Genomic DNA, 23,244 nt, shown 5'->3' on the forward strand with positions numbered 1-23,244 from the left:
TTTGCTCTATTAAAATGATGAAAAATGAATGCCAGGGATGCACACAGGGTCCCAGTCTCTTTCCCATGAAACCCTTGCAACTTTTCTTTGGTGACATTTTCTCCTGTGGGTATTGGACAGGGCTTGACTTAATGTCTGCTGACGGGTTACGTGCAGACGTGGCTGGGCCCTCCTCGCAGACAGCTGGGCAGGCTCGCCCCATCCTGACAGCAAAGGACGGCATGCTTCCAGGAAAGAGGCACGACCGTGTTTCCCTGAAGCCAAATTAAATCAAATACTGGTGCAAGCCGACGGTAAAATATTCTTCTGTTCCACTTCTCATACTGTCTGACCTAGTCCCTTAGCCACAGGACTGGGGCTACACAAAGGCACTTGTTCAAATAATTATAAGCCCCAAGTGAAGAGGCTAATCGTTTTAGTCTTGAAGTGTCAGAGACTCGTAAGCTTGGACTTTCGGTTTTGATTTGTATTTTCACTGAAGATGTGGAAAAGGGTCTGGCTCGGCCTGGCAGCAGACAGCGCTGGGAGCGGGCAGGTGGATGGTGTCGTGTCGCCCTCTAGTGGCCTCTGGAGCAGGTGAGGGTGCTGGCCTCAGGCAGCAGGAGGAAGGCCCAGCCTCCTCCTCCTCTCTGCAGCCCACCCAACCTGAGTACGGCCTGGGAGCCTCAGACACGGTTCAGCCACATACTCAGCCGCCTCCTCCGCTTCCAGGACGGTGTGGACCCAACACACGCCAACAACTGCTTGTGGAACGAACAGATGAAACTGTCAGTCGGGTGTCTTTACTGAAACACAGCGGATGGCTACCTCTTGCCAAGGACAAGCTCTTCCCCTGACCGTTTGCTTTAACAGCCTTTGCAGGGTTTCACTCTGCAGCTCATGCGAGGCAGCCACACTCGTTCACAGTATTTGGACACCTAGGTCACAAGAGAGAATACTTCTTCTCTCCAGAAGTCAGGATACGCTTCCCAACTGCATGGCTCCCTCCACGATGAGACTGTACCCCTGAAGGCGGGCACGGTGCCCCGTACATCTGTCCTGAACCGCAGGCTTTGGGGCACTGGCACCATCTGGTGGCCAGGCCCTTCCCTTCCCTGGGCTGCTCCCCTTAGGAAGCCCGAATTCGTTCCCTGCTCTAACTTGTTTAGGGCTATAACTCTTCCCCTTCCCAGCAGCCCTGGAGGGACACAGGTGTCTAGGCACGAGCTGCACTATTCCCACAGGCACATTTTTATTCTTTAAGTCACAGGGGCAAGTCCTCAGGGAGGAAAAGCACAGTGCAGCTTTTATAATCCCACAGGCTCTCCAACAAGGACAACTCAAGGCTGCAGTAGCTTCTCTCCTCGGAGGAAGTACTGGATGGCGAGAGGGAGGGCTGCCTCTCCCCATCCCCCAGCTTTGGACCATTCCATAAACTTCACTGAGGATCAGCATGTACCAGGCCCTGGGCCAGCTCCTGGGGACACAGATGAGGAACCATCCTTGCTTTCAGGGAGTGTGGGGTGGGCAGCAAGGGGGAGGAGGGGAGGCATGCCACCAGCTAAGTTCTGATTCCAGCGAGATAGTGGGTGCCATGAAAGACATGGGGGCATAGAGGGGACCCAATAGCAGGGAGGTGGAGGAAGGCTACAGGGTGGTGGGAGAAGAGGACAAGGAAGGCTCCTAAGAGGAGGAGACACTCGATCTGGGCCAGAGAGCTTGCCAACTCCACATGATCTGAGCCTCCAAGGACACGCTGGTCCCAGCCAGTCTCCAGCCTGGCCCCCTGTTCCCTGCCCCCCTCGCCAGCCCCACCAGCCCATTCCACATTCATGGGACAAGTCATCTGGGACCTGGACACCAAAGGGGAAGTGCCAAGGACCCCAGAAGGCCCGAGTGAGTGAAAGAATGGAGGGTCCAAAGAGCCTTCGGAGGACCTGATGGGGGATCAGTGCAGAACGGAGAGCTCAGGGCGAGCAGAGCGTGGGAGTAAGTCACCGAAATGGTCTGCTCGGCCATCTGAAGACAAATCAGCGCGAGGGTGTAGGTGTGTATTTCTCCCCAGGATGCAGCACATAAATCATGCTAAGTTAGCATGGCCTCTGAGATGCTCTGAGCTGGGGCACTCTCAGCAGCCTTGGCCCTTGGTTAAAAAGAGGACACCAAGGGGACAACAGACCTAAGAAGGATAGGACAGGGTGTGTTGCAGGGAAGGAGAAGACAGGCCCGGGCCTCTGTGCTGACGGGACCAGCGGCCCTGAAGTGCTGGAAGGGGCAGCGACGTGGGCGCGGTGGCCCCCTCTCGCCAGGGCCCTCTTGCCGCTGCAGCTGGCCCATGCGTTCCTCACACGCCTCGAAGCCCAGCCCTGCTGGGACCTGACACGCTCCGTGGCATCGTCTCATTTTCTAATGAGGACACAGAGACTTGAGGAGGAGAAACTGCTTGGCCAAGATCACCCATCCAGGGAAGGGCAGCGTCAGACTTGAGTCCTAACTGCCAGCCCCCAAAGTTCTGGGCTCCTCACCACCCCCGGGTCCCTGAGTGAGGGAAGTCTGCAGGGCCTGGCAGGCAGGCAGCCTTCTGAAAAATACTGGGCTGGCTGACACCCATCCTTGGCCGGCCGGCCAGGGAAATGCATAAGCAAATATTTCTAGGGGATGAAGGCGTCACTGTCAAGGTAGGGTTTTCTGAGGACACACTTCATCTCTGCCAGCTGGCTGAAGTGGAAGAGCGAGCCGCCGAGGGGCCACCCCAATGTCTGTGAGACAAAACTCCCACCCGGTTGCAGACAGCTGCTAGGACGCGTAGGCCTGCAGCCTGCTCTCCAAGGCCTGTCAATCACACCCTCCCCACCCGACAGCCAGGCCCCCATGACTGCCGGGACTCTGGGCTTTCCTTGGGGTGGGTTATGGGCTGAATGCTGGTATCCCCCCAGATCCATATGTTGAAACCCTAATCCCCAGTGGGATGGTATTTGGAGGTGGGACCTTTTGGAATAACTTGGTTTACAAGGCCACAAGGACAGTCCCCTCACGATGGAGTTAGTGCCCTTACAAGAAGGGGGAAAGGCCAGAACGACCATGTGAGGACACGATGAGAAGGGGGCTGTCTGCAGCCAGAAGGAGGGCCTTTGCCCCACAACCGAACCTGCTGGCACCCTTGCCCCGGACTTCAAGCTTCTGGAACCATGAGAAATAAACGTCTGTTGTCTAAACCGCCCAGTTCACAGTGTTTTGTTAACAGCAGCCAGAGCTAATACAGTCATCCATGAAGCCATCTGATAGGCTCACCATTCAGATTCATAAAACCCACAAGCCCTTTGGTCTCCCCCACCCGCTAAGAGCGCCATATCCGGACTGAAGGATGTTATCCAAAGTCCAGAGACACCGAAACCCATCAGGAGCCATTCTCAGCCTTCTCGAGAAATCCCAGCTGGAAGGGTGTCTTTGACGTCAGACTCTGCAATGGAGTCCGTGACTCCTGACAGTGGCAGAGGCCAAGGGATCTGTTCTCAGCGGAAAGCAAAGCCCTGCTGAGAGCCTCGAATGAGAGGTGGAGATGGGGAGGCCTTCCCAGCAGGACAAGGTAGGGCTATGCACACCCCTCTTGCCATCTGCTCGGGGCTCACATGGATGGCGTGGTTCCTTCTGACAACTGTGGAGATGGGCCTAGCCCTGCGCCTCCCTTGGCCCCAAAGTCTGATGAGAAGATAGGAGGGCACTGAGGCCAGATTTGTCTGGCTGGAAAGGAGCAACGCTAGGCTTTAACCTGGTAGCCTGAACCTGGGGCATCTCCCCCTTATAAGCAGCCAGCCAAGAATGCGCTTCCAGACACTAACTGGAAAGCTGGAGAGAGATGTGTGTCCCCGGTTGTCTCAGGAGCCCATTTTATATCTAAGGGGCACATGTGGGCACTGAATGGGAAATGATGAGTCCTGACGCCTAGAAGCCCCTGGGCCCCAGGGCGGAGGGACACTTACCCCTTCCATGGGCGCTATGAGCAGGTCGTACAGAGCACGGAGCGGGGGCCTGGCAAATGAGCTCTGCCTCCTGGGGAGAGAGGAGGTCCCGTCCTTGAACGGCGACATGGTGTTGCTGACCAAGCTCGTCATGCTCTGGCAGCTCCTGGGGAGAGAAGGGCCGGGGGAGTCAGCAGGGCCCACGCGGGGCCGGCGGGGCCGCGCTGCTCACTCCGCAGCGCTCCGGGTCCTGGAAAAGGCAGGTCAGAGGCTGCACAGCGGGGCCCAGCCCGGCCTCCCTCCCGGCTTCGCCTTCCTCACCTTCCTTTCAGGTAATTTTCACAGAACAGTGAGCACTGACAGAAACCGCAGGGTAAACCAGCTGCACACAACAGCTTACATTTCTATGGAGTTTTTCTGCATAATCAGATGTCCCAAAGTGCTGTTCAAAGGATTTAATTACATCCTCGTGTGAAGTGATTGTGTGCAGGCAAACGTGAGGACCATTAGAATCAGCAGCAGCCACCGAGCGGACAGGGAGGACAGTGCTCCCAAGCCAACTGCTCTCTCGGCAGGAGCCATGGACAAGACCAGGGGTGTGCTGACCCCAGCCCGGGGCTCGGGTCAGCGGCCGGGAAACTGCCTGGGCCCCGGCGAGCTACAGGCCCCGGCCCTGCAGCTCCCGCATGGTGGGTCCGCTCGAGGGTACTTGCAGACTTGGGCTTTGCTTTTGGCTTCTGTGCGGGGGTTGCCAGGCAGTTTAATCAGTGCAGATGGCACTCTCGATCCCAAGAGCTTGGAGTTTCACACTCCTGAAACAGGACAAGACCATTCATTCCCTTATAAAGTGGTTCCTGGGGTGCCTGGGTGGCTCAGTTGGTTGCACGTCCCACTCTTGGTTTCAGCTCAGGTAATAATGGCAGGGTGGTGGGATAGAGCCCCACGTCGGGCTTCCTGCTCATGACGAATTTGCTTGGGATTCCCCCCCGCCCCCACTGCCCCTGCTTGCTCTTGCTAAAATAAATAACCAAATAAAATCTTTAAAAAAAAAAAAAAAGGAGGAAAAAGTAAAAGAAAGAAGGTTTCCTGACCACCGGTTACATGCCAGGCCCTGCTGTCAGCCCTGGGGGCCTCCAGAGGCCACATGGCACAGGTGAGCATAAGAGACAGCAGGCGGGAGACATGTGGATTTCCACTGAAGAAACCAGGCTGCCCCCTACCCGTCCTGCAGCCTCAGCACAGCCTTGGGGGACATTCTCTGCATTATTGCTGGACAGTCAGTGGTATCTTAACCTTGATTTAGACACAATGTACATTTTTGGAGTCTCTGCTATGTCCTTAAGGACACATAAGGAGAAAAAAATGGATAGTCTATGAGATATACCTCCAAGTTTTGGTAAATACTCTGGGTCACTGGGGGTGGCAGCTCTAGTGTTTCCTGAGAAAAGACCAGAAGGCAGCTTTCCCTCCTGGGCCTGGCCAGGATCCATGACCATTTGTGTTTTCAAGGTATGGTTTCTGCCCCAGGCTTCCCCCGCCTCTTTTCAGCATTCTCAACAATATCCCCCTTGACCTCAATTCCAGGGCCATGCCGCGCCAAGCCGCCAAGCCGGGAGCGCCCTCAGCAGCCACCGCCCCCGCAAGAGAAGAGTAGAGGACTTGGAGGCCTGGGAGCCTGTTCACGTCTGTGCCTCTGTCTCGCCCACTCAGGAAACACGTCATTCCAAGCGACTGGGACTGCGGCGCATCTTTGCCATCGGTGCCAGGAAAGCAGAGATCGCCCTGCAGTGACACTGAGAGGCGCACTAAATTCCACAGAACACGCCGCAAAGAGCAATGGTCCCCTGAAGGAGAGAACCAAATTGCTCTCCAGAGGAGATGCTCTGGCAGAACACGCAGTGTCTGTCATGGGCCTGTGTGCGCCTTCATCCTCGGCAGACAGAGCTCACAGCCCCCAAAGCCCGCACAGTCAGTAGGACGAGGCGGCGACAGGACCACTCAGTGTCCCCTCCCCACGCGCCTCCCTTTCCACCCCCTAGACAGGTGCCTGCCCAGATAGCGGCCTTGTAACCCCCGGGGGGCACCTGAGTCTGATTAATCCAGCTGCAGGTGTCCAGGGGGAGTGCCACATCCCCAGACAATGTGGTGGCCACAGGTGCTCACCATGACTGGCAGGGTACTCCCTGGAGGCCTGAGCAGGGCATAATGCTGGCAGGGGGTGGTGCCCAAACATGGTTTCTGGAAGTGGCCAAGGCAGTGCCTGGGAAGGAACATGTCTGGAGGGAACTAGGGAGCTGGGGAGGTATCTGGGGGCAGACCTGCTGGGTGCAAATCCCAGCCTGGGGCTCCAGACCTTGCTTTCTGCACCTGCACAAAGGAGAAATGCTATCCATAGGCATGAAGCGTCAGGATTGGAGAAAACATCCAGCACGGAAAGTTGTCGGGAGTCTCAGCTGATGGGTCAGTGAGTGAGATAAAGACCTGGCAGGAGGGAGGGGAACACAGGCAGGATTCCAGAGCACAAGCACCCATGGCCATGGTGTCTTTTGACTGAAATCCATGAAGTTCCAGAGGCATCTAAAGGGCCCTACAACACTAACCTATTCCATATGGGCCCTGCCCATGATGGGGCAGGCCTGTGGGGTCCTTGCACCAGGCTGTGAGGAAAGTGGGCAGCTCCAGTAGAGGTCTGGGGATACCAAAGTCACAAGACGCTGACCAACTGCTGGTCAGGCAGAGCCAACAGAGGGCTTTCTGGGAGAGGGGCTTTTGATGTGGGCACCACCATCTGGAGTTAGCGTGCCCGTGGACAAGGTGGAGGCCATTCTGAGCGGACGAACACTGTGGGGAAAGGCACAGATGTTGGGGGACAGAGACTGGAGTGCCTGGGGTGATGAGTGTGGGGGACAAGCACACCAGGTGGGCCTGGGGCTCTGGGATTATGCTGTGGGGAGGCCAGGTACCACCTTAAACATCAGGCTTGCCTGAACAGGAAGCTCCTGCCCCAGGCTAATTCCTTCCCTGGCAAGATCAGAGGAAGGTCTTCAGAGAATGACCCTTCCCTGAGAACATTCCCAGTAGTCTCCAGGGCTGGACTTTGCACAGCAGCCGTGATCAGGCCATATGACACCCCACCCTCACTCCTGGCCAGTCTGATGGAGAACCCATCAGATGCCTTTGACCAGGGCTGGTAAATACACAGTCGATCGAGACATCTGTTTGCTCTGAGCAGGTTTCCCTGGACACCCTCTCTGAGCATCTGTTTCCAGGCAGTGCAGACTCTTCAAGAACCAGGACCTGGGCACCCCAGGTCACACAAACCTGCCAGGGGCTAGGCCCCTTGTTCAAGTCTCAGCTGAACGCCCCTGCCTGTGGCACCTTGGTCTTGTTCTCTCCCCAGCTGTCAAGCCCAAGCTTACATCATCAATCCCTGCTAATTTCCACCCCTGGATGCCGTGTGAGCATGATCTCTCACACTCTCACCCTAGTCCCTCTCAAGGGCTGGTGGGTCACGGATGAATCATTTTCGGAGCAACAGCTCCCAGGCCCTGATCCCCGCCTGGGTGGGCACACCTGGACCCAGAACGTGGCGGCTTACACTGGTCAGCCAGGAAGCCCCAGAGATCAAGCCTCCAATCTGTGCTTCTGTTCAGGGGAGGACCCCTATCCCTAGAGATGCCATTTTCTTTTTTTTTGTTTGTTTGTTTTTTTAATTTATTTATTTGACAGGGATCACAAGTAGGCAGAGAGGCAGGCAGAGAGATGAGGGGGGAAGCAGGCTCCCCACTGAGCAGAGAGCCCGATGCGGGGCTCGATCCCAGGACCCTGGAATCATGACCCGAGCCGAAAGCAGAGGCTCTAACCCACTGAGCCACCCAGGTGCCCGAGATGCCATTTTCAAGTGAAAAACAAAAGCCCCCCCAAATATTCCATTCATGTTTAAACAAAAACCAAACAACCCGAAACCATCATTTGAAGTCACAGTTAATCCATGCAGCTCTCTCCCTGGGGCTCCATCCCAGGACCCCGAGATCATGACCTGAGCCAAGGCAGACGCTTAACTGACTGAGCCCTCCAGGTGCCCGGTCTCTTTTAGGTTTAATATATTAAAAATCTACTCACTGCTAGGAAACCGTTGAGGCTCTTTTGACCCACGGCCCCAGCCCCCAGAGCCGGAAGCTCAGCAGTCCTCCCCGCAAGCGCCCTGTGTGCCTGCAGCTTTCAGGTGCCATCACCTGCCCTGGACAGGGGACACTGTGGACACAACCACCTCGGAGAGGATCAGAGTCATGGCCAAATGGCAGCAGGTCCCCCAGGGCTCTGAGCCCCAGCTGGCAGTGGTGGTGGGTGGGAACTGGTGTGTGGGATGAGGAGCCCTGGGCTGTCCTCGAAGGCACTCCTGCCTCCTTCCTGGTGCAGCGACCACATTGTGAAAGAACGGCCACGGGGTGGGCCAAGGATCCTCCATGGGGGGAGCTTGCTGACTGCGCCGTGGTGCCTTCTGTGGGACCTTTCAGCCTGGCTGCCTTCTCTCTGCCTCGGAAATCTGACTGGAAGACAGAGAACGGTGCCTTCCACTTCTCAGAATGGGAGCACAGACACAGCTGCAGACACTGCCTCATGGCAGGAGGGTGAGCCACAGGAGGGGCGCATGTCTGCCAGGTCTGCCGCATCCACACCCCCTCAGGGCCCTATAGTCGTGGTTGTTCCTCCTTTACAGATAACGAACCAAGGCTCCAAAAGAGTAAGGGACCTGTACAGGCCAAAGAGGAAGGTATGAGCCAGGCAGACCTCCCACCTGGTATGGGAGGGGTCTTCGTGCCTCCTCCCCTCCTTCAGGACTCACTGAAGGACCTGCCCACCTGCACTTGCCTCCCATCCCCACCTTCCCCGCTGCTGGGTCCCTACAGGTGGAGCTGACATCTAGGCAGCCCCTCCTGGGAGCCGCTCTGCTTCCAGCTTTTTGGGAGCAACCCGGCTGTCGGGATTCACAGCTGCACCACCGCATAGCGCCAGCAGGTGGCACTGGCCCCCTTTCCTCAAGGCCCGTCCATTTATTGCTAGGGACCCCGCGGGGCTAATTGACAGCCTAGCTCTCGGCAGAGAGATTTTCTCACACAACACCGCCTTTATTAGCTCATTCCTCAGATGATTTTTATTAATTTACTTCTGGAGAAATATTCGTTTTCTCCCCTGCACGGCTGTCTGGGTGGTAGCGGGGGAAGGAGAGGGCGCAAGCCCGGAGCCGGGGAGGAGGGAGCCCGGCAGCAGGGCGCAAGCTGCCTGGCCTCTGCAGGAACAGAATGCAGGGCCGGAGATGATGTGTGAAGCGCTACGGAGGAGGGCAGACGCATCAGGGCATTGTTGATGTCTCCGCAATGATGACAAACACCAGGTGGCCTGGGCGGCCTGTGCTGCTCATGAATCTCCTTCCACGGATGAAGAAATCTATTCCCAAAAAGGGGCGAGTTCTAACTGGGACGGGCCTGCAGAAGACCCTGGGTGCTCAGACTCGCTCGGGCTCACACAGCACACGGCCCATGCGCCCAGCCGCCCAGCCGTGGCTGTCCGGGCTGGGCGTGTGTTCCTGCCCAGTGAACCAGCGGGGCCCCAAGGGAGGCGGAGGGGGACACCACGAGGTTCCATCCAAACTGCAGGCACCACGCCAGTCGCCACTCCCATCAGGGCTCCGTTGGAGGGGGCAGTTAGGTCACTGGGCACACAGATGCACATGCTAAGCACCCACCCCTCCACACACACACTGAGTTCTCATGCTTTCATGTTCAAAGTTGGAGAGCCGACTAGCAGGTGAAAACAAGGGAGCAGGGGCCGGACCCTCCCTTGGGAGAGACTACAAAGGGGCCCCGCTCAAACCTGACCACACCAGGGATGGCCAGAGCCACTAGGCCGTGAGATCCTGTCCCTCCTGCCTCTGCCGCGTGGAGAGAAGAGCCAGCAACCCAGAGCTTAGTGTGGCTAAAGCACCGGGAGGAACCAGAGCTTCACAGGGACGAGCTGGCTTTGGCTTTCCGCTACTCACATCGGACCCAGAGATAAGTAGCCCTTCACAGGGAATATCCTGGTAGACTGTGAACAGGATTCCCCGATCTGGGGAGGAGGCAGGAGCCCCCAGCAGAGCACTGGGGTGCAGAGAGGAAAGGTGCCACAGTATGAAAACGCAAAGGGGCAAATCTATGGAGGGAGGAACTGGCTTTGCTGGGCCTCTTCTCCTGAGGGTGCCCGAGAAAGTAGCTGTCCAGCTTCCTGAGTGACTGCCCCCACCCCGGAAGCCCACCTGGGGTGACCGCAGAGAGGCACTAGTGAAGGGGAGACTTGCTTTTTGTCCTCCTGGAGCTTATAATATCCTGAGGACGGAGGAATGCCTGAGACAGTCCCAAGTGTGTATGCACATGTGGCCTTGAAGCTTGAAGGCAGGCAGGAGGGTTGAGGCAGCCTTGGAGTGGGTTTTCTTTTTCCCACCTCTCTCCCTGGTCCTACCCATCTGCTCTCAGTTTCCCACCAGGCACTCGGGGCCTTCCCGTCTCTCTGGGCATGGGGCTCTGGAGGAAGCTGAGCCAGGAGGGCTTATAGCAGGGCACACCAAGATATGACATCTTCCGAACCACCAGAAAGGAGGGGGGAGGGAGGTCCCCATATGGGACATCTCCCAGGGTGGGCTAGATCGAGGCTGTGACGTGCGCAGGTCATGGGAATCTTTAACACAAGGTGGGTCTCCCCTCGCAGGCCCAGACCCTCTGCTGTTACAGGGGAGCACAGAGATAAGCTTCCTGCCTAAGGCCATGAGGTCAGGGCTGTGTCCTTTGGGGAGCCCGAGGCCTGGTGCTCTTTTGATCTCAGGCCCCGAACCCTCATCTGGAGTGCATCTGGAATGCATGTCTCCCCCAGGATGACAGAAGGCCTTCCCTGGAGACTGGTCTCCAGGGGCCCTCTGTGAGCAGGACCTAAGCTCCGGGTCAGGGCCGCACTGGGGGGCAGGGAGGAGCGAGGAGGCTGCTGCTCGGAGTGGGGAGCTTGCTCCAAATGGGGCTGCCTTTTCTCAGCCATATTTCTGACTCGGCTCCTCACCTTCTCAGGATGTCTTTATCAGACAGTTTCACTTTCTAATGGCTGGGTTGGGCAGCTAACCATCAGGGCTCACAGCCGCAGGGGTGAGCCATGCCTGTCCTGGGCCAGAAGGAGCGCTGCCTCTGCTCCTGTAGAGCCCGAAGAGCCCCTCCCCCTTGGTCAGAGGGGTTCTCCCCCTCACAGCGAACCCTGCTCTTGGGCGCATGCCCACCAGACAGTGAGCTGAGCCCTTTGCTTCCTTCCTCCCCGCCCTCAATCCTGCCCAGGATGCTTCAGATTCCCCTCCAGGGCTCCGAACTCTGAACTGAGTCTTCTGAGGGACTGGAGCTGGCCTGAGATTTGAACAAGTTTAAGGCACCAGTGGAAAAATTAATTGGCAAATCCATTATATTCAAGTAGCCAGAGATGCCTCAATTCAATTTAAAAAGGTCTCTGATAGCGTTCAGTGACTCTCTGCTGAACATCTCGCACAAAGGGCTGTCTCCTCTGGGAGAGGAGGGCTGTCAAAGGCATTTTAAGTACTTCTTCAGGAAGCTGCCAGTGCTTTCTGCCTGCTCGCCTCCTTAATTACCAACTGCCTGGCTCGCCGGGTCTGGCTCCCTCCACAGGAGGAGAGCTGAGGCTGGGTGGGCTCAAGCAGGGACCCCTGCTTTTCCAGCAATGCTGGCTTCTCTTTAGTTCAAGGACCAGCCAGTGGCTGCACGTGGCTTCTGGCCTCTTGCTCTTGGACTCTCCTAGAACGTTCAGTGTGTCGGCAGGTTCGTGGCCACGGTGAAGGACTGTGGCACAAACCTTCACCCAGAGGAGTGGCCGCCTCTGCTCAGTCGGGGGGCTCTGCTCTCTGTTTTAATGCATATGAGGCCCCCACAACCAACCCTGCAGATTCTGCCTTGGGAAAACCTGATGCCCAGGCCAGCCTTGCACAGGCATCTCCTCCTGACTACGTTCAGGAGCTGGGACAGATGCCCCCAGCCAGGCAGTCCTTGGGGGACAGGCTTATCATGGACTCAGGGATGGAGAGAAGAAACAAAGATCCTGTGGTGGTCTGTCTAGCTAATGCGTGTCCCATAACACAGGAAAACCCCCTTCCAGAGGGCCTTGCCCCTGTACACGATTTGAGTCAAACATGTCTGCCTCCCTTGTGTCCAACAAACCTGTGGAGACTCATGTACTGGCTCTTAAAGAACCTCCAGAGCTGTATTAGTGTTGTCCAGAGACAGAAAACACCACCTCAGGGGGCCATGAGCTCCCCGTCACTGGAGGAGTTCAAGCTAAGGCTGTGATCATTTGGCAGGGGTGCTAGACAGGTAGGAATTTGGGGACCAGAGCACTGTCTTTGAAGACTGACAGACCTGGACCGTAAAGCCGGCTCTGTCACTGACGAGCTGTGTGACCCTGGGCAATGAGTCTCAGGACCCTCATCCTTAAGAAAGGGTTGTGATTGTTCCCCTCACGGCTGTTGTAGGGATTGGCTAAGATAATGCGAGGAAAGCACTTAGCACGGTGCGGGGTTCTCAGTAAATAAGCAACAGACATCCACCACCACCATCATCATCATCAGTGCCATGGCTCTTCTTGTCTGTCTCAGTCCCAGCCAGTGGCCTTTCCTTCCTTTCTTTCCTTCCTCCTTCCCTTCCTTCCTTCCTTTCTACCCACCCTCCCTCCTTCCCCTAATGAACAAACAAGTACCTGCACCCACTCAACACAAGGCAGGTGGCAAGGTGCCCTGGGGGACACAGAGAGACATCAGATGTGATCCGGCCCCAGAGGAGGGCACAGCCTGGGACAGGACAGGGCACGGATACACGTAATTAGGATGCATGGCTTCCATGGCTTCCTTCTTGACAGGTAAGAGTGCCCTGGAATTTCAGAGAAGGAGGAAAGTATTCCCAGTGAGGGCAAACCAAGATGGATTTGTGAAAGGGTCTTCTGGAGAAGGACCCCAGGGGAAAGCCCTCCCTGGCTGTGTCCCATGCCCAAGCCAAGGCCTTGAGGAGGGAAAGGGCAGGTCCAGGGTCCTTTCAGGTGAGGACAGAGCATAAGCAAGAATGCAGTGGGAAGTGGGAAGAGTGGCGGAGCCAGGCCATGGGAACTCAAACACCAAGCTCTGCCACTTTACCTTGGGGCCCCTGGGACCTCGAGTGGGAAGGTGATTGATCAGAACTGCACTCCAACCAGGGCAGGAGGTGAAGACGAGCGGCCTGCAGGCCCGGTGAGTGGTGAAGACAGCAGTGTGACCAATGGAGGCTCAGCCTGTGGGAAACCAAGCCCAGATCTTTGCTGACAAGTTGGGAGACTCGGGCCAGAAAATTTGCTGAGCATCAGTGACCTGGCAAGTGTGCTCCTAGGATCGCATTAAATGGCCATGTCAGGGGGACAGTGAATCTCCAGGAAAGGTCGTGGCAGCGGGAATAGACAGAGAGTTGGAGACCAAAAATGAAATGTTACAGGGTTCACCTGGCAGGTCTCTGTGGGGAGGTGACCTAGAGTTAGCAGAATGCAGGAGGCGCCCCGGGGGCAGGGCGGCAGGCCAGGCTCAGCACCCTTCAGGAGCTGTACAGGGTGTGGGCCTTAGGCAAAGGCCGAGCAGCACTTCTATATAGAAGGCAGACTGAGTCAGTAAGTCTGGGTCAGGGCTGAGGCCTTTCAAGTGACTTTCAAGTGACTTCTGATAGAGCATTCCTAACATCACACCTGTACATCATTTGCCCCCAGAGAAACACAGATGGGGGTGGGGGTAGGGGGTAGGGGTGTCCCATGAGCAGGAAGCTGGCAGATACCTAGAGGTGGCGCACTAGGCAGCAGGGGTCCTGAGGAGGGCTGGTCCGTGTGCCTACTGATCAGCGGGATGCCAGGACAGGGGCTCCTGCCTGAGGCCTGGGGACGGACCCACCTATGGAAGGAACAGCTATTGGCAGGAAGACCCCTGCTCAGAATTACCACCGTTGCAGGGATGCAGGTCAGGACTGGGGAGAATGCTCAGCCTTCTTGTTGGCTCCAGCAGGAGAGCAAGACAGAGTCCTGGCCCAGAGCCACAGGGCCACCACCAAAGAGCCGAGGACAGGGCTGGTAGGATACCAGTCAGAAGCTGAGCTATGGCCATAACAGACATTTAGCTGGGTTACCGTTCTGCGTTGATTCTAAGTCTTTCTGGTATTCGGTGGCCTGAGAGAGGCTGTTAGGGGAGGAAGCACTGAACTATCTTATCATCAGGTTCTGGAGCAGCAAGCTGATTCCTGCACCATCTCCCCCCCCCCCACCAAAGGACCTTTGGTGCCACAGAAACTTCAGACCTAGCGGTGCCTGGGTGGCTTAGAGGGTTGAGTCTCCAACTTGATTTCAGCTCAGGTCATGATCTCAGGGTCCTGGGATCAAGCCCTTCACTGGGCTCCTGCTGAGTGGGAACCCTGCCGGAGGATTCTTCCTTTGCCTCTCCCTCTGCTTTCACACACACTCTCTTGCTCTCAGGTAAGTAAATAAATCTAAGAAAAGGAAAGAAAAGAAAGGAAAAGGAAAGGAAAGGGAAAGAAAGGGAAGGAAAGAAACCTCAGACCAGGTGGGGAGAGAGAGAAACTGCTTACTACACTGTTTATCTGTCACCACATGGATATCATCCTCATAATTCCCATTACTACTCCATTTTCCAGATGAAAAAATAAAAGGCTCAAGGTCACCCAACTAATGAAAGGTCCCAAGTCCAGGTCTGCCTGGCCCCAGAGCCCAAGGCTCCCCACCAACTATGTGCCACTCCAGGGAAAAATGCCTAGCTGTACGGAACGCAGGCATAGCCAGAGCCCCATTGTGCAGGAGTGTGCGGCATTCCTGCAGCCTGCTCTGGGGCGGCACCGGAGGCAGGGGCAATTCGGATGTTTATAAAGAACTGCAACCATGCGTCCATGTAGACACATGCGTGACACAAATGCAGAGACAGTTACAGGTCTGCATGGTTTCCAGCAGACTGATGGGGCTGACCTTATGGGGTCAGCTTTATTTCTCTGCAGTCACTATTCTTCCCTGTGCCTTCAGGAATCTGGGAGAAGTGGGCCCCAGTCTGCTCTGCAGTGCCCCCCTCATCTCGTCCCACCTCCCCCGCAGGCCAGGCTTTGGCTCATGGATTTGCAGGGCAGGGAACATTCCTCCCTCCCCACTGCCTAGGTCTGACTCTCCAGGGTAGGGCGGGTAGGGGTGGGATCGGGGAATCAGGTGCTGCTGATGCCCCTCCACATGGTCCCCTGGAGGGACACATGAGCAAGCACTTCTGAGGGTTCTTCAGGAGCTTCCCCCTGCCATCCCCAACATGGGGTGACCCGATCTAGAGGGCAGCCTCCCAGTCCTGCCACATCCTGCACATCCAATAACTCTCCTTGCTGAGGTCCTCTGCCTGGGAAGCAGCCCCTCCAGTGGGAAGCAGCAAGTGGCTGAGCCCACGGGATGCACCATTCTGGAAAGGGCCATGCTGGAGCCACAACAGCCACACCGTGGCCTGCCCGCTGTCACCTAGGCTGTCCTTTAGGCTCTCCTCTACCAAGCCCACAGTCACAGGAGCCTGCTTTCCACGGGATGGCAATACCTCTCCTCCCTTCCTGCAGGAACTCAGCTTTTGTGGGGGATTCTCTTGGAGGACTCCCACCAGGCCCCAGAGTCTCATTTACCAATTCACCAACCTATTTTCCTTTTAGAGGGGGCTGGTGCATGGCTGGGATGCTAGCTAAAGGTGGCAGAGACCCGAGGGAGGGCCCTGGCCCCTTGTGGCACCTCTAGAACACTTGGTTGTCCTCTGTGTAGGCTCTAGCCACTCATTTCTGGGCACCGGGGAAGGCTTCCCCCTGCACACCATGTCACACACTGCCATAAATTTGGAAAAATCCAGACCTAGCGTGTGTACTGAGCCAGCGGTAGCAACAGAGATCTGAATATTTCTCTGGGATCTTGGCCCTGATGCCGGATGGGTGCACCGTCAAGGCCATGGCACCACCCTGAGACCCTGAATCTGGGGTGCAGTCCAAAGCCGTCCCGTTCTCCGATCCCCAGTAGCAACTGTGACCTGACTTTCACAGGCTCAGCCATGAGCAGGCGCGGACCCCATCTCCCCCACCCCTACGTGGGCGTGGGCCCTCCAGCCATCAGCAGTCTGCATAACTGGTAACTCGGAAGCATTCTGAGGGATGCAGGCCAGGGGGCCCCTCAGGGCTGCCGTTATGCTGAGTGGGCCCGCCCCGGGGCCAGGGGGCTAAACAAGGAAAGACTCCTGACTGTCTTCACTGGCGCTGCGGGCCCCGCACTCATGTAAGTGTGGTTTCCACCACCGCACACTGGCAAAAAGAAAATCAGTGGTTGTGCAGACCTCAAATCAAAGACACAACAGACAACAAGGCCAGGGGTGGCAAGAGAGAAGGCTCTAATGCTGAGTCTCACTCCATGTGCACCAGCTGCGGCAGCCTCCTCCCCAGACCACCCTGGAAAACTGCCCGGAACCACAAGGCCAAGGACCCCAGGGATCACCCTGCTGGGCAGCCTCGGGGAGGGGAGCTGCTGCTGCTGCTCTGGCACACAAGGCCCTAGACACACACACACACACACACACACACACACACGGCTGCCACCACTTCCCTCCGAAGGCTCTGAGGGACCAGTGTCTTCAAGCCCTTAGTCGCCAGCAGGAATCTGAACACAAGCCCCTTCTTAGCCATTGCCATTCAACGACAAAGCAGCTCACCTCCTCAAGGAGATCGCTGGACAAGGAAGGGTCAGAGAGGGAGGCCTGGGACCCCAGGGCAGGGCAGAGCAGGACTGGGCATTTGGCAACCCTCAAGGTGTGGGGGACACAGGAAGGCACCTGCCGGCGGGGCACTGGCAGGCATGGCCTGAAGTCAGTGCTGGCCCCTGCTCCTGCCTGGGTCCCCAGCCCCTAGCGTGCGTGTGCCCTTTGGCTGTGAGGTGCAGGGCCAGACTGGAAGTTCGTAAAAGCCTGCACTGTGCTGGTTGACAGAGACACCTTTGCCTCTGTGGCCCCTTCTATAACGCTACTCCCCTTGGATGGAAACCAGAACCTCCTTCCTGGGTTCATCAGGAAGCAGCCGAGAGCCTTTGGCATGGCAAACTGTCTGAGGCCTGATGCCTCAACTGTGTTGAAACTGAAGAAACACAGTTGTTGCCCTCATACAGTCTGCCCTCAGAAGCCCCTAAAAGGTGAAGATTAGAAGTGTCTGTTGATGTGGCTAAGGGAGCTAATTGCAGAGCAGACAGCAGCGAGGCCCAGGCTCCCCACCCAGCCCTGAGGCTGGCCCAGTCCTCACCTGAGATTGCACTGTTTAAATGAACCCACAAATTAATCCATGGTATTGTGCTCATCAGACCTACGTCAGAGCAGAGGTGAAGGACGAAAACCATTTTTCCAAAATGAGCAGTTCCATGACCCAAAATCCACAGCCGTTACCACGCTGGGATGATGAGCTAGGGTCTCAGACAGTCCTGCTTTGACCCCTTTCTTACCGTATGCCCAAAGCCCTGAAAGGTCTTGACTGGCTTCTGGCAGGCCTGTGATCGGGCAGGCCACGGAGGCCTCATGGCCTGTCTTTGGCTTTATCTCATAGGAAAGGCAGGAGGTGGGGTCCGAAGAAAAGCAGGTGAGTCCCCATTCTAGGGGCGACCACCTGCTGCATACAAATTTCACTCCATCTGCAGTTTACCCACCGACGGTATCTGAAGAATTCCACCGTGGCACTGTCCTTCCCACTTTACTCAAAACAGTAGAAAGCCAGGCGCCTGGGTGGCTCAGAGGGTTAAGCCACTGCCTTCGGCTCAGGTCATGATCTTAGGATCCTGGGATCGAGTCCCGCATTGGGCCTGCTCAGTAGGGAGCCTGTTTCCTCCTCTCTCTCTCTCTGCCTGCCTCTTTGCCTACTTGTGATCGCTCTCTGTCAAATAAATAAATAAAATCTTTAAAAAAACAAACAAACAAAAAACAGTAGAAAGCCACCAGATATGAGTGTCTTCTATGTATGCATCAGGAAGCCTGCCAGTGTATTATTTATACTTAAGCTCCTTTAATCCCCACGTTAAGGGAAAACTGCGAGGTAGGAAGCATGTCCCCATTTTAGCAATGAGGAAAGAGGTGGACAGTGTTCACACAGCAGGAAGGCAGCAAGATCAGAACCTGAGCCTTTGCACTGCTGGCATCTCCCGGCAATCAAGAGTCACCTGCTCAACAGGCCTGGACGCTGGCAGAGGAGGACGATACAAGGTGCGGGCTTGTCCCACTAGTCATGTCCCCCCAATGAAACTAACAGCCGTGCAGGACATGTGTGAAGTGGGAGGGACGAAGGAGGACCTGGAGGTGAAGCAGCTTGAAGTCGCAGTCTCCTCCAACCACGCTGCCAACCCCATCCCTGGCCCCTGGCTCCCATCTCACTCAGCTCAGCCCTGGGAAAGTAAACACACATTTGTCACCCCGACAGCACAATAACGAGAGGAAACGGGCCTGCGGTGGGAGAAGACGGGGCTCCCTCTGCCCCACAAAGCAGGGCTGCCAGGCAGAGGCTGCCTCCGCCCAGAGCACAGTCACTTCCCTTCTGTGTTCCAGGCTTCACATGCTGTCCTTCAAAGTCAAGGCTGTGTCAGGGACCTGAGAATCTGGGACGTCTTTCTGGTAAGTTCTAAATGTGACTCCCGGGTTGTGGCCAGGCAACCAAATGAAAGCGGGATAGCTGCCCCTCAGCCCCAACAGCCTGCCCCCCTTTATCTGGACACCGCTCAGCTATCACCCTGATAAAAGGATATAGGGCTGTGCTGGTTGGCAATTTCAATTCTGACTCATCTTAAAGCCATGCAGGCTTATTTGGTCAAGTAATACGACCCACCCCAGGTCTCAGGGAGGATGAGTGGGCTTGGGTCTGGACATGTCCTCCCTCCAGGAAGGCCAGCACCCCTACTCTCCCTGACCTCCCTCAGTCTCGGGTGTTTGGCCCACACGTCACTGACCGAAGCCGGCAAAGGAGAGGTGCAACCGCTCTGCTTGGCTTCTGCCTGCTGTTCGGAAAGGCGGCCCTTGGGCTCTGTGAAGAGGCAGCCAGCCGGCCCCTGGATCTCCCACCCCGGATGAACACGAATGGTCACATCAAACCTGTCATTCTTTCCCCACTCGACCCAGAGGTGCTGCCGTTGCGCCGAGGCCCTGAGGCCCCTGGGAGGGTGGGGCTATGGACACATCACACTCACTCCTGCCAATTCATGGCTGGCAGCCCAGATGGCTGGAGGAGCAGGAGCCGCCGGAAGCCAGTATCCCACCGCCGGGACAGGAGACCAAGCTGAGACCAAGCCGGCACGCACCTGTTGAAGAGGTTGTTCCGGCGAACCATCCGCAGAAAGCCGGTCGGGTCGGTAACGGAGTTGAGCTTGTTGTTCATCTCTTCGAACTGCTGGTCCATGATGTCTCCAGCTTCGCTCTCCGTCTCACTGCTGGCACAAGGCCTGCAAGGAGAACTGCAGTGTAAGCCAGCGGGAGAGAGGAAGCGCTCAGCCCCGGAGTCTGCCCTGAGGTCCCGGGTTACCCCTGCCCCCACCACCCTGCAAACCCCCGCTACTGAGGCCTCCCTGAGGCCCGTGTGACCTGGTGCCCTGCGGCCTGCGGTCTCCTCCCTCCTCTGTCTAGTGCTTGAGGAGATGCACTCTGGTTGGCTGTTCTGGTGGTCGCCCCCACTTGGCTGTGAAGCCCCTACAGCCGGTGCAGTGCCTGAGCCAGACTTACACCCCAGCATCTCACATAAAGACACACAGTAGGTGCTCAACAGCTGGGTGCTGAACAAGCAGCATGGTGGGCTAACTGCATGATCTTCCCAGATCAGAACTCCAGCAAGCGTGGCAGAGTGTACTCTTCCCAGCACACATTCCAGTCTGGCCCATTTCAAAAAGAGTAACTAAGCCCCTAGCACAGGCCAGGCTCAAGGTCTGGCTCAAAGGGGCCTCAGGAATACCTGGCCTAAAAGGCAATTTCTTTCTTTCTTTTTTTTTTTAAAGATTTTATTTATTTGACAGAGAGAAATCACAAGCAGGCAGAGAGGTGGGCAGAGGAGAGGAGGAAGCAGGCTCCCTGCTGGGCAGAGAGGCCAATGCTGGGCTCCATCCCAGGACCCTGAGATCATGATCTGAGCAGAAGTCAGAGGCTTAACCCACTGAGCCATCCAGGTGCCCCTAAAAGGCAATTTCCACACAAGGGGACAGATATGCATACAAGTAGCGACAATGCCAGGCAGAAAGAGTGCTGTTTGAAATGTGGGCTGGAGGGCGCCTGGGTGGCTCAGTGGGTTAAGCTGCTGCCTTCGGCTCAGGTCATGATCTCAGGGTCCTGGGATCGAGTCCCGCATCGGGCTCTCTGCTCAGCAGGGAGCCTGCTTCCGTCTCTCTCTCTCTGCCTGCCTCTCCGACTACTTGTGATTTCTCTCTGTCAAATAAATAAATAAAATCTTTAAAAAAAAAAAAAAAAGAAATGTGGGCTGGAGAAGCCCTGCTGATGGGAGCCCACTTTCCAAGCTCACGAGGAGGATGCCACAATTTTCAGATTAATAAATTCATACTTCCCCTATGACAGACTGCAACAGAAAGAACATCTACAATGGGTTTTAAATAAATGGAAATACCCAGGGTGCTTTGATTCATCAGCATGATTAAAATGACAAAAGGCTTGTTAACTGTCAAAGCCAAGCACTTGTACTCCAACCGGCCCCCTGTGGTGGCGAAGTGTTGGGGTAGGGTGCTGCCCACCTGTGGCCGCCCTCCTTCCAGTTGTTCCCACACCTCATCATGCCTGAGGCTGGCACAAGCAGGGCCCCACGCTGGGCCCTGCCGTCCTCCGGCAGGATGGTTACGCTCAGACTTTGTGGAAATGCTGAGTGACATCCAGGCCACAGCCAGCTCTCAGTCCTCACTGCTGACTGAGAGCCAGTGTGGAAGAGTGGAGGGCGCCAGGGCCCTGGGGGAAGAAGACAGACTCTACATGCAAACCTCTCAATGCTGAGGAAGTGGGATCTGGAGAGGGATGGACTTGCCATCACCAAGAGGGACGGGTTCTGCGTACCAAGAGGTGGCTTTCACGTGAACATGACCTGCTTCAAACAGACAGGCTGGCGAACCTGGAACATCAGACGGTCACAACCAGAAGGGTACTAAGCCCCTGGCTAGACTGTTACGGAGCCAAGTGATAAACAGTGTAAGGAGCTGCATGAAAAACCTGAATGCTCTGTGTGACGGGCCGGCTTGACTGGGTCCCCTGGGTGACCTGCCATTTAGTCAAACGTTATTCTGTGTACTGGAGGGTGTTGCTGGATGAGATTAACATCGGAGTCTGAAGACTGAGGAAAGCAAACTGCCCTCCCCCATGTGAGTGGGCCCTGTCCAATCCACTGAGGGCCTGAACAGAACAAAAAGGCTGAGTAAGAATTCCACCTCTACCAGACTGTCTTCAAGCTAGGATATGGGTCTTCTCCCGCCTTCAGACTTGAACGCAGCCTGGAACTTACACCATTGGCCCTCCTGGGTCCCTCGCTCTCCAACTGCAGATCTTGGGACTTTTCAGCCTTCGTAACCATGTGAGCCAATTCCTCATAATAACCCTGTGTGTGTGTGCACACGTGTGTGCATGAGTGTGCAAGTGTGTGCGTGCACACACGCAGGTGTCCCATTGATTCTATGTCTCTGGAGAACCTAGACTAACACACCGGCCAAGTAGGCACCAGAGCCCTGACTCAGCCATGTTCTTCACAGAAGGTCATGCAAAGGCCCAGTCACTGGGAAAGTTTGCCAAGAGCTGAAGCCCTAAAGGTGTCAGAAGTGGTACAGTCTTCAAAGAGAGCCCAGAGGTCTGATTTCGGGGCCAGTTATACACCTTCACCCCAGAACCCCGCTAAGCGCTGGTAAAGCCATTAGTCTGCTTTTCTTCCCAGCAGTCTGACTGTTCCTACGGCCAGAAGAGCACTTCAAAGCCACCTCAGCGCCTAGCATGGAGTAAGTATGCCATAAGAAACTGGTGAATGAATGAATGACTTGAGCTGGAAAGCATTTTATAGTATGCAAAGTATTTTTATTTTATTGTCTGTGTGTAGCTCTTACTGTCTCCATCTTCTGAGGAGACTAAGGTTTAGAGAAGCAAGGAATGTGGCCAAAGGGCACCAAGAGGTAAAGCTAGGCCTGAACGCAGGTCTCTGGCACTGACCTCCCCACCCATCCTCTCCCCACCAACCCCAAGGCTCTAGGCTTCTCACACTTCTAAGTCTCTCCCAGCTGGGGTTTGACGAGGTAGGGGGAGGGGTGAATACAGAAAGCAAGAGAAACTAGGAAACAACAGAGCACCTCAACAAATCACCATGGCTTCCATCCTGCCAGAGAGCAGGGGATGGGGTTTAATTCCTCTCTCGGCCCCATGGCAGCAGCTGAACAGGCGAGCAGCTGAAGCTTTGAAATGCTCCCTTGGGGGCTAAGGGCCCTTCACAGAGACCCTGGTAAATATCACTCAACAAGCTCCCCTGTCCAGGGACACATTCATCATCTGAATGCGACTGCCGGCTTGGAGCTGAGCAGTCTGCTTGTCATTCCGTGCTTGGCAAAGGGGAGAAGAATTGGCTGGAACTGGTATCAGCCTCTATTATCTTGCAGTCCCACTCTTGCTGTCAGCCGCAGACAGAGCCCTCAGAATCTCATGCCTAATGGGGTTGTTTCCTATTTGCTGACCCTTCAGAGTACTAACACTGAAGGGAAAAACAAACAGGAGATGTCGCAGACAAAGGAATCTTCCATTTACCAAAACAAGCCTCATCTCTACAGCAGGGATCCCAAGAGGGCCTTTGTATCACGATCACCAACCCCCACCATGTCTTTGAGAGACTTTCTAGAGATGGCACATTACCTAGTCTGATTCCACCTGCCTTGACTCAACAATGAGTTGGAGCAGGACCTATGTGCCAGGATTGCCGAGGCTAAACAGAGGAGGGTCACATTACACCTGCCTTCAAGGCACTTACAAGCGAGTATGACTAGTGGTTACTGGCCAAGATGGATTAAGGAGTAGTACAAGGAGGGTAGTGGCCTATAACCAAGATAGGGTTATAGGGTATAAAGGGTATAAAGGCTTTCCTGGAACTTGCTGCATCTCAGAGGTATCTTGAAGAATACAACTTTGATAGGTAAGGCTTGGGGGGAGGGTGCTTCTAGGCAGAGGGAATGGGATGAG

General features: G+C 55.8%; 1 protein-coding gene across 7 annotated transcripts in view; it reads right to left on the minus strand.

The window, feature by feature from the left end:
- TTC28 (tetratricopeptide repeat domain 28) overlaps nt 1–23,244 on the minus strand; it is a 641,796-nt gene that overhangs the window by 26,961 nt on the left and 591,591 nt on the right. For all 7 annotated transcript variants that reach the window (XM_045081529.1, XM_045081528.1, XM_013063444.2 and 4 more), the window contains 2 exons: nt 19,353–19,493; nt 3,960–4,104 (listed from right to left, as the gene is read on the minus strand). In XM_045081529.1, coding sequence (XP_044937464.1) covers nt 3,960–4,104; nt 19,353–19,493 — 286 coding nt within the window. The remainder of the gene's footprint in view (nt 1–3,959; nt 4,105–19,352; nt 19,494–23,244) is intronic.

The sequence above is a fragment of the Mustela putorius genome, unplaced genomic scaffold (genome assembly GCF_011764305.1).
Source record: "Mustela putorius furo isolate JIRA1106 unplaced genomic scaffold, ASM1176430v1.1 tig00000578_pilon_pilon_pilon, whole genome shotgun sequence".
Taxonomy (NCBI): Eukaryota; Metazoa; Chordata; class Mammalia; order Carnivora; family Mustelidae; genus Mustela; species Mustela putorius.